The following is an 11,411-nucleotide window of genomic DNA, read 5'->3' as shown; positions in this document are numbered from 1 at the left end:
AACAGAGACAAGTCTAGAAGCCCGGCTGCCAAATTCTCCACCGGAACTCGTTCGAGACTCCTTGTTCTCCACCTATTTGAGAAAGCTACTACTGAACCCAAATATTCTGAAATTGAGGCCAGCAAGAAAGCATAAACTAGAGGATGCGGTTGACAAGAGGGAGCGGTTTCAGCTACCCTTAGAGTTTTATTTACAGCAAGACCAAGGCAGAAGTCTTTCAATACAAGCAGATTCAGATGACATTCTAAGTGTAAAAGATCAGCACTTAAGCTTCTTTGGGAAACAATGGAGAAAAGTTAATAGTATCAGCGACCTCTTGTATACGGAATGTTGTGTCACATCCCAGGAGTGGAACATGTTCCAAATAGTACATAGTGGGGAGATACAAATGGAGATAGGAGATGCCATCTTATATGACATTATCAGCGAAACAATTGATTTGTTTTAGTTTTAACTTTGAATAAAATAGATACACCATGGTCCATGTTCATAGCTAGAAGGCATATACTCCCTTGTCTTGTTTGGTTTCCAATGATATGGCTTAATTAACACTTAAACATGACTAACTGAATTAATTAACATTATACGGTTAATCAATCAGGTAACTAGATTTAATGTCCGTTGGAGATTTAAGATGCACCTCATTTTGAGGACAATCAGTGGAAAGGTTTCAAGGAAAAAAAGAAAAACAAGTAGTTGGACTTGTCTGCTTCTGAGTTGGGTTTATGAAAAATTCAAGTTGAGTGAAATGGAATGGACCCACATTTTTTCTAATTAAGTGTAAAGAAGTTGATCGGATAGTATGAAAATTCCACCAGTTGAAGTGGGGCGTGTGTCACCATCAAAATCCGAGATGCTGTGTGGAAATTTGTCGCTGGGTTGATTGCAGTGTACACCTGTAAAATTCTCAAACCTTCTGGAGTTTGCCAACATATACGTGAAACTTGGCACAAGTAGAAGTATGTCCCCTCATCTCCAAATTCTCAACTATATGATCATCTATCTACACCCATGGCAACTCTTTCTGCTCTTTCCTATTCTTCGGTCCCATACAGATACAGATACAGTTGCAGATGCGGGAGAAGCCTCTTCGTTTTTCCACTCAGCCACCGAAATGGCCATCTTTCCGTTTCTCTGCGCTCAAAACATGCTTCGTTGTTGAAACCCCTCAACTGCTCCCTGAAACAAGAAGACTACCAGCACCAAACCCACTCCGCTGACTCTAACTTTGACTCTGACTCTGACTCTGCTACTACGGTTGCCGTTTCCCCTGATGGGAATCCTACCAATGAGAGCCACAAAGAAGAAGATGAGGAGCAAAAGGAGAAACAAGAACAGGAAACGGATTGGAAGACGGATGAGGAGTTCAAGAAGTTCATGGGCAACCCTTCGATCGAGGCCGCCATCAAGCTTGAGAAGAAGAGGGCTGACACCAAGCTCAAGCAGCTAAGCAGAGAATCAAGCGGTGCTACTAATCCCCTTGTGGCTCTTCTGAACACCTTACGCCGTGATACTCTAACCAAGGAAAAGGAGAGGTTGGAGAAAGCAGAGCAAACCTTCAGGGCTCTTGATCTTAACAAGGTAGGCAACTCAATCACCCTTGCCAAGTTGCCATTATGCATGACTCTCACTCACTCTGCTCTTTTGCTACTTCTAACAATGCAGTTGAAGAGTTGCTTTGGCTTTGACACTTTCTTTGCAACCGATGTTCGAAGGTTCGGAGATGGAGGCATCTTCATCGGCAACTTGAGGAGACCCATCGATGAAGTCATTCCCAGGTTGGAGAAGAAGCTCTCCGATGCTGCTGGCCGTGAGGTCGTCCTTTGGTTCATGGAAGAGAAAACAAATGACATTACCAAGCAGGTACACGCACATTGATGAACTAATGTACGTAGACATACATGATACATACTCATACACATTATTTTCAGGCTTGTGTGGTGCAACCCAAAGCAGAAATAGATCTCCAATTTGAATCAACTAAGCTGAGTAATCCCTTGGGCTATCTTAGCGCCATTGCGTTATCTGTTACTACCGTTGGGACAATTGCTCTCATGAGTGGCTTCTTCCTCAAACCGGACGCAACATTGGATGATTATATAGCTAATGTTGCACCTTTGTTTGGTGGGTTCTTATCTATTCTAGGAGTTTCTGAGGTAAGAAAGAGTCAATTTTATTCTATTGTATACGAATTGATGATGATGATGATGGATGTGTTCTTAATGTGTAGATAGCAACGAGAGTAACGGCAGCTCGTTATGGTGTGAAACTGAGCCCGTCGTTCTTGGTTCCATCAAATTGGACAGGGTGCTTGGGAGTGATGAACAACTACGAAAGCCTTCTTCCAAACAAGAAAGCACTGTTTGATATTCCAGTGGCCCGAACAGCGAGTGCATATTTGACATCACTAGTGCTTGCAGTAGCGGCATTCGTAGCAGATGGAAGCTTCAATGGAGGGGAGAATGCACTGTACATAAGGCCGCAGTTCTTCTACAACAACCCGTTGCTGTCATTCATCCAGCTGGTAATAGGGCCGTACACGGATGATCTTGGGAATGTGCTGCCGTACGCGGTGGAGGGCGTGGGAGTGCCTGTGGATCCGCTTGCATTTGCGGGGCTGTTGGGGATGGTGGTGACGTCATTGAACCTCTTGCCATGCGGGAGACTAGAGGGAGGGCGCATTGCGCAGGCCATGTTTGGGAGAAGCACAGCTGCAATCTTGTCTTTTGGGACGTCCATGTTGCTTGGAATCGGTGGGCTGAGTGGGAGCGTTCTGTGTCTGGCATGGGGCTTGTTTGCAACCTTCTTGAGGGGAGGAGAAGAGATGCCTGCAAAGGACGAGATTACCCCTCTCGGGGAATCCAGATTTGCTTGGGGTATTGTCCTTGCGCTCATCTCTTTCCTCACCCTCTTCCCCAACAGCGGCGGCACTTTCTCCTCTTCCTTCCTCTCTGCTCCCTTCTTCCGGGGAGACATCTAGATTTCTGCCAATTTTGCTTGCTTATATTTCAAATTTCAATTCCAGCTATTTATGTAAATGTGATTCATCACCCTGCCTTTATATACATTATAAAAGGAAATAAATCAACATGGAGCTAGATTCTTAGCTAAGAGCTATGTATGTAAAAATCTGGGATTTAGAGTCTTCGTCGAGGAGTTCATATGGATCCACATAACAGCTGCATCTTACTCCCATCATGCACAAACTGCATTAAGTTAGTGAGGGCAACATGTTTCACACACTCAAGTAATGCTCTATAAAGTTTTCTTGTTCAAATAAGAAAGATGGTCAAGTCAAATTGCTTATAAAGTAGAGAGCAGAAAAAGATGCCACAGTTATGACTTATGAGTTATGAGGATCAATGGCCAAAATTTCAAGAAAAATGTTCCTCCAAGTGTCAACAGCACTTTAGCCCGAGGGACCAAGGCCTGAAAAAATACATCAAGTGATTTTAGCAATTTCATCAAAGCAGGTTTGTTGATTAAGATCTCAGTCCAATACACACTATAGAAGTAGGAGTATGATCCACTGAAGCCACACTTACAATGCCAATTATTAATTAATTAATTAATACTAATATGCAGTTAAAAGAAATGAATGTGTTAAGAGAAGCAGAACCTCAAGGCCTTGGCTGTTGACTGTTGAGGGACATAGATCGCTCCATTTTCTGGTGAAATTTGATTGACAAAGCGAACGTGAAGAGAAGTCGGGTTTCTAAAGTTGCAAGGAAGCCATAGCCAACAAGCAGAACACCAAAGTCTCTCCTATTTTAGAAGAAGGAAGAGACAGCAGCAGTAGCAGGCGGACAAGTGGCTAACGTGCGCGGAATATGGTCCCTTCTTGTGGCCAGAACTTGAGGCTCACGTTAACCGTATACCGGCCACCGGATAAAACGAAAACCGAATATTATTATTATTATTATTATTATTATTTCCTGTGATGAAAACAAGATTTCATTTCTGTAACAATTCAGATCATTCCGTTGCTTACACAAAAAACAAAAATGCCTGTCAGAATTTCAAATAGATATTCTCTTTTCCGAAAAAATGACAAATATATTTAAGTATTTGAGAATTTGAAAATAAATTTAAATTTTTAACTTTTTCAAAACTTAGATATATCAATTCCTTATATTTACTTGGGTCTGTCAAATCTAACGAAAAAATCAAGCGTGATTTTTGTCGTATTGACCTGGATGATACAAATGCACACGTGAGAGCTTTAAAAAATAGGATAAATTTGACCTAAAAATTAATATGTCTAAATTTTAAAGAAATCAAGTTCTTAAATTTATTTTTAAATCTTCAGTATTTAAATGTACGTGGACCAAAAAATCAAGAACCAATTTGGCTTTTTCTCTTTTTCTTATTATATAATATATATACTAGTTGTGTTTATCTCCCTTTACTATGCATAGATATATTGGAGTTAACAGAGCATTGCCATTTTCTTTCTTTTAACCTTTCCCCATTTTATATATGAGCAGATAACAGCTAAGATCATGCTTAGTAAAAGAAAATTGGAAATGCAGAATACACTCCATCTCATATTCAAGTGTAAGGTAAACTTTAATGGATTCACTTCATTTTTTTAAGGAAAAAATCAGAAATTTTTTTATTAATATTAATATTTATAAATAACATTTTATGTTTATACTATTAGGATTTAGATTTTAAAATTTAGTATAGAAATATCTATCTTGGCCAGGTATAGACAAAAATAATAAATTATATTGGTTATTTAGCATTATTCTTTTCTGAACGATACATTCTCCACAATGAATTCCAATAAGATTCATAAAAGAAATTGTGATCGAATGCTGCTTGGATTCAATTTGCGTGTAAACCAATAAGTATGCTACTAATTATTTTAACACTGAATAGTTGCTCAAGGCAAGTAAGTCCATCCGTCATGCAATTCATACTAATAGTTGTTAATATTAAATATCATTGAAGCAAATCCAAGTAAAATGGGCATAACATAAAGTACAAACGACTAGTGCTGAAAGTCGGTTCTTGAAATGAAGATAAACTGTCAAGGCATACTAAAAATATAAGGTCTATACATTACATAGTAAGTACCCAGTATAACAATACTACAACATAGCCTCTCCGTCTCAGACAATGGTCTTCACCTGAATTGACTGGGAAGCCATCGGAGTTACGCGTGTCGGAGCAACATCCGACACCACCAAAACAACATCCCCATGCATGATAAGTCCTCTCGATTTCATGAACTTGATGGATTTTGAGATGTTGGATTCTGCATCATCTGACAGGTCAACCTGGAAGGGTACAACACCCCAATTTAAGTTGAGAGCCATTATGGTACTTTCGTCCTTTGTGAATGCAAATATTGGAGGATTGGGACGATTTCGTGATAGAAGTGATGCCATGTATCCGTGCTTTGTGTACACAAATATGGCATCAACACCAAGATTGTTAGCTGCAAACAATGCATACACGTACAAACATAAGATAGTACTACATTTCGCAAGATGAATTCATTGTATACTATTAACTATTTTAATCACAAGTTGCAAGAAGAACTGCATGGAATTACCCATTTCAACAGCACAATTGCACATCTGCTCAGCAGTGCGATCTGGTAAAGAAACTCCCAGTTGATAGTGATTGAGAAGGCTTTGCCTGTTTTCCTCTCTGGCCCATGATTCGATTCTGGTGCTTGTCATATCTAGGACTGCAAGAGCCTTTTGTCCATATGATCCAATGGCTGACTCACCAGACAACATCAAAGCATCAGCATACTGTCGAACTGCTTCAGAAACATCTGCTACCTTATTGCATAAAACCAAATGCTATCAATCTGATATGATTCCCTTCGACCAAATTGACTGAATAATGTGATTCTCTTACCTCGGCCCGTGTTGGTGTTGGGTATTCAACCATTGACTCAAGAAGTTGAGATGCTACAATGACAGGCTTGTTTAATTGTCTACAAATGTAAATTATATCCTCTTGAACTGTGGGAATCTGTTCCAGTGGTATTTCAACTCCAAGGTCACCACGAGCTACCATGATTCCATCGGAAGCTTGTACTATTTCCTTCAGATTATGAAGGGATTCTAAGCTCTCTATTTTTGCTAATACTTTGATGGATCTTCAATAACCATTTATGATTCATGATATTAATATTCCAATCACGATAAAATGATAAATTAGGAAATCTCATGCCAATGAGATTTGAGTTAAATTACAAAGCTTTTTTTTTTTAAGCAGAATAGATAACGATGTTTAGAGTTAAGGCAGTGTGAGGGAATTAACCATGATATGAATAGGATGTTCAGAACAACTATCATGCAGTAATGACAGGGAGGGAACAGATCGATATTATAAATCTATCAATGCATTGGTGTTTAATCTAGAAAAAGTGCTGAACAAGCCAATTTCTCATAAGAGATTCAAAACATAAACTTATGAGACTGCTAACAGTTGCAACCTGAATGATATCAAGTAATAAAATATGGAAAATGACACATCGGATTGATAACGACATTCAGTGAATGAAAAGCCCCATGATGTATGGTGAGTAATGCAAACCAATGGATCTAATGCCTCCCTTGTGACAAATTCCTAGGGTGGTTCTTAATATGGATAGAACTGTACATAATACCCTTTTATAAACTTGTGCTTTCTTACTTGGTTGATTTAGTAGAGAGGTAGTTCTTCAGATGTTGAACAGAATCAGCATGATTGACAAAGGACAAGGCAAAAAAGTCAACTCCCTCGGAGATACCAAAATCAATGTCAGCCCAATCCTGTGCATTAAACGGCCTGAATATATGAGAAACACATGCAATCTAAGAACGATTATTGTTTTACAGGAAATGCTGGGTTCTGAATAATGGATGGTGAAAAATGAATACCTTCGTGGACAGGGTGGGGAGCTTGTGATTCCTTCGTACAAGCTTTCCATCTCTCCAGAAACTAAATTTGGCTCCAGGAAGAAAAAGACCTGGATCTATGCACTTGCAATGCAAATCATTTCCAGTCTTTTCAACAACCACAAAGCATGCCATTCCACCATCAATAACAACTTCATCGCCCACTTCAATACCTGGTTATCACTAACAAGCTCACCAATATAATAAAGAAAATTTGTTGTGAAAGTTAGTTAAGGTTTTGATTGGCCACAAAATTAGCACCTTCAGAAAAGCGTCCGTAGTTGGCTTGAACGGTGAATGGACGAGAACCCTCAATATTTTTAGCAGTAAAGAGCCAAATAGAATCTTCCTGACAGTGAAACAAACAAGAAAGAAGAAACATTTCATAAAGAGTGTTGGATGTTTCATGGTGTTCCAAATTATAAAAACTGACCTCAACTTTGAGAGAGGAAGGAGCACCATGATCAACAACATGGATCTGGCTACCCTCAGTATCAATCATGAGAGAAATAGAGAAACCCTTGTCCTCATTCAACATTTTGATCTTCCTGATGACGTCACGGTGCCAGTCCCTGGAGCCATGGCACATGTTGAGCCTCGCAACGTTCATACCGGCCAATGCAAGCTTCTCCAGATCGTTGAGTGAGGAGCAAGCAGGGCCAATGGTGCCAAAGAGCTTCGTCTTCCTCAAACCCATGAAGCCCTTCTCTCTCAAACCCACTTCTGAAACCACATCCATCCCAAAAGTCTTCTCCAATGGCTTAGTTGCCTTTTCACTCTCAGAACCCAGTTGCACAGCTGCACGAACCTTGAACCCAGCATTTCCCCTTCTCCCTTTCTTCAACAGATGAACCCCACACTTTCCCAAAGCAGCTAGACGGCTTCCGGCAACGCAAAATTGCGAAACAAGACTCAGATCGCGCGCCGCCGCGGCCATGGTGACCACAGAAAGTGTGAGGCAAACTTGTTTTTTGTTGGAAGAGGAAAAAAAAAAGGTCAAAGTCTAAATAATGCGGAACTCAAAGCTTTGAACTTTGCGCCATTGCTGATGTGGGTTTTAATGGGACTCCGTTGTAAACTCCGTCAGGGGTTTATACTTTGCTTTGGTTAGGTCGCAATACAACTACGATTGTAATTTGTAAAACACTTGCATATTAACGCACGTGATTATATAAAACTGTTGTGGAAAACCGTAAAAGAAAAGATTATGTTACACATTGAAGCATTTTTTTTATTCAAGTTTTATCTAACTAAGTTAAATACCAACAAAAATTGTTAATTCATTATAAATCAACTTGCATCACTAGAATTTTTATGAAGAGTTTTTGAAGTTAAAATGGTCAAAGAAGAAGCAAAGTTTTAGTTGAATACAATAATCATCAATTGGCTAGATATTGCTAGAAGCTAATGTTGGAAGCTTGAAGATTTTTGAAGAACATTCAAGAGAGTAGTATACCTACAACATTCTACAATATTGAAGAAATTCAAAATCAAATTGAATTGAAATTGGAATTCAAGCAAATTAGAAGATTATGGAAACTACATGAATACAAGTTGAAAGAAGATTCATGAAGCCAACTCATAAAATAGTAGTCATTACAAAATTGAGTTGTACTTCATAAATTATTATTTTAGTAGGAAGCATTGCCTATATAAAGGCACATATGCCTTGTGAAATGTATGTGTGTGTTCCATAATGAAAATGAGTATGTTTTGAAATTCTCTCCTTTGTTTTATGAGTGTTAGTGAGTTTGAAGATGAAAATATGATAGCGTCATTTATATGAGTAAGTGATCCTAGGGCCAAGTAAGTTGTGGGTATTATACTTACATTTGGTATCAGAGCTGGTTAATCCAGCGCCTGGTGTTTGAGAGTTTGTGAGGTGTGAGAGAGTTCTCACATAGTTGTTTATTCATAGAGTCAGTATGGCAAACACTTTCAATATTGTGTGGTCCAATCCCAAGTTAGATGGGAAACTTGATTATAGTTATTGGGAGACTTTGATGTCCACCCATTTGAAGGCCCAGAACCTGTGGAATTTCATTGAACCAGGTTTGCAAGAAGGAGCAGATGCTGCCCAACAAAGGAGAGATCAATTGGCGCTATCTCAAATTCATCAAGGAGTAGATTATACGGTATTTGACAAAATAGCAAATGCCAAAAGTGCAAAGAAAGCATGGAACACATTGAAGCTGTCATACAAAGGCATAGATAAAGCTCAGAAAGCAAAGCTACAGTCTTTAAGAAGAGAATATTAAAGGTACGAGATGTCTAGCTCAGAAACCGTTGAGCAATATTTTACTCGTGTTACAGATCTTGTCAATAAGATGAGAGTCTATGGAGAAGATATGCCCGATAGCAAAGTGGTGGAGAAAATTCTTCGCACCATGCCGATGAAGTATGACCATGTGGTGACTACGATACTAGAGTCCCACGATATGGATACTATGATGATTGCAGAGTTGCAAGGAACCATGGAAAGCCACATCAGTAGAATACTAGAGAAGTCAGAAAAATCAACTGAGGAAGCCCTGAAAAGTCGAGTGAATTTCAACAACGTTGCAGAATCAAGCCGTACACAAGAAAGACGAGGTCGTGGTTTTAATTTTCACAGTAGAGGCAGAGGAAGTTTTAGAGGTAGAGGTCATGGCAATTACAACCAAGGAAGTTACAACAATTTTACACCACCTAATCAAGGAAGAGGTGAAACAAATTTCAGGCCTGTCAACCGAGGAAGAGGTCGAGGCAATTTTTATCAAGAAAGAACCAATTTCAACTGTTTTCATTGTGGAAAGTATGGACACAAAGTAGCAGATTGCATATTCAAAATGGTGAATAACAATCAAGCACACGTTGCAGAAAATCAGCATCAAAACACTGATGATAATCCGGGTACTCAGACTTTATTTTTTACAAGTAATTCATGTGCTGAAGATGAAAATATATGGTACTTGGATAATGCTTGCAGTAATCATATGTCTGGTAGAAAGGAGTTATTTTCTTCAATAGATGACTCAGTTAAACTATTATTGAAGTTTGGTAATAGTACAAAGATCCCTATTGAAGGAAAAGGGCACATACCAATTAGATTGAAAGATGGTTCTCTGAGTTATATTTCTGATGTTTTCTATGCTCCTGAACTTGATTACAATTTACTAAGTATGGGGCAATTATCTGAGAAAAGCACAGAGATCCATTTCCTACAGGAAAGTCTTAGAGAGCTAGAAGATTACTTGAAATTGTGCATTCAGATCTTTGTTCTGTAGAAGTTCCAAGTAATGGTGGTAGCAGGTACTTTATCACTTTTATTGATGATTTTAGTATATATACACAGGTATACTTTCTGAAGCAAAAATCAGAAGCATGTGATGTCTTTAAGACATTCAAGGCGTTTGTCAAAAAACAAAGTGGCTGTAAAATCAAAATTCTCAGAACAGACAGAGGAACAGAATACCTTACATGTTCAGAATACTTTAAGCAACACAGAATTCAACACCAACTAACAACTAGATACACTCCTCAACAAATTGGAGTTGCTAAAAGAAAGAATAGAACCATCATGGATATGGTCAGATGCATGCTCAAGTCAAAACAAATGCCTAAAGAGTTTTGGGCAGAAGAAGCCGCAACAGCAGTTCATATTTTAAACAGGTGTCCAACAAAAAGTGTTCGTGATAAAACTCCAGAGGAAGCTTGGAGTGGAAAGCGGCCTTCCATTCATCATTTCAGAGTCTTTGGGTGTATCGCTTATGCCCACGTACCAGATCAATTAAGGAAGAAGTTAGATGACAAAGGCGAAAAGTGTATCTTTATTGGCTATAGCACAGACTCAAAAGCATACAAGTTGTACAATCCAAAAACAAAGAAAGTGATCATCAGCAGAGACGTGACGTTTGACGAGAAAGCCATGTGGGACTAGAACACAAAGACAGAAAAACAGTCGATTGTAATTTCAAATACATGTGATGATAATAAAGAAAGACAACCAGACACAACCGAACAACCAGAATCATCTAGAAGACCTCAAAGAGAGAGGAGACTACCTGCTAGATTAGCAAATTATGAAGTTGGCAATGACAACGATCCGTCCGATGAAGAAATCATAAACTTTGCTCTATTTTCAGATTGTGAGCCGTTGAACTTTGAAGAAGCCTTTAAAGACAACAATTGAAAGAAAGCAATGGATGAGGAGATTCATGCCATTGAGAAGAATGACACATGGGAGCTAACAGATTTACCAGCAGATAAGAAGCCGATTGGAGTAAAGTGGATTTACAAGACTAAGTACAAACCCAGTGGTGAAGTTGATCGTTTCAAAGCAAGATTAGTTGCAAAAGGATACAAACAAAAACCAAGTATCGACTACTTTGAAGTATTTGCTCCTGTTGCTAGATTAGATACTATTCGTATGATTATTTCACTCTCGGCTCAAAATAAGTGGAAGATACATCAAATGGATATTAAGTCTGCATTTCTAAATGGCACTTTAGAAGAAGAAGTGTATGT

At 38.8% G+C, this 11,411-nt stretch overlaps 2 protein-coding genes across 2 annotated transcripts; one reads left to right on the top strand and one right to left on the bottom strand.

Annotated features, from left to right (window-relative positions):
* Nucleotides 1-841: 841 nt before the first annotated feature.
* Nucleotides 842-3,047, top strand: LOC107488660 (probable zinc metallopeptidase EGY3, chloroplastic). Its single transcript, XM_016109416.3, has 4 exons — nt 842-1,581; nt 1,666-1,863; nt 1,932-2,156; nt 2,231-3,047. The coding sequence occupies exons 1-4, from the start codon at nt 1,012-1,014 to the stop codon at nt 2,978-2,980; spliced, it is 1,743 nt and encodes a 580-aa protein (XP_015964902.1). The 5' UTR covers nt 842-1,011; the 3' UTR covers nt 2,981-3,047.
* Nucleotides 3,048-4,918: 1,871 nt separating this feature from the next.
* On the bottom strand, nt 4,919-7,998 carry LOC107488662 (pyruvate kinase isozyme A, chloroplastic). Its single transcript, XM_016109417.3, has 7 exons — nt 7,339-7,998; nt 7,167-7,254; nt 6,888-7,078; nt 6,661-6,779; nt 5,878-6,121; nt 5,564-5,798; nt 4,919-5,446 (listed from the first exon to the last, which is right to left on the bottom strand). Exons 1-7 carry the CDS (start codon nt 7,840-7,842, stop codon nt 5,118-5,120), a joined length of 1,710 nt encoding a protein of 569 aa, XP_015964903.1. The 5' UTR covers nt 7,843-7,998; the 3' UTR covers nt 4,919-5,117.
* Between the last annotated feature and the right edge of the window lie 3,413 nt (nt 7,999-11,411).

This window comes from Arachis duranensis, chromosome 5, assembly GCF_000817695.3.
Source record: "Arachis duranensis cultivar V14167 chromosome 5, aradu.V14167.gnm2.J7QH, whole genome shotgun sequence".
Lineage (NCBI taxonomy): Eukaryota > Viridiplantae > Streptophyta > Magnoliopsida > Fabales > Fabaceae > Arachis > Arachis duranensis.
The sequence above is the reverse complement of the archived record's forward strand: the minus strand, read 5'-3'. Positions and strand labels throughout refer to the sequence as shown.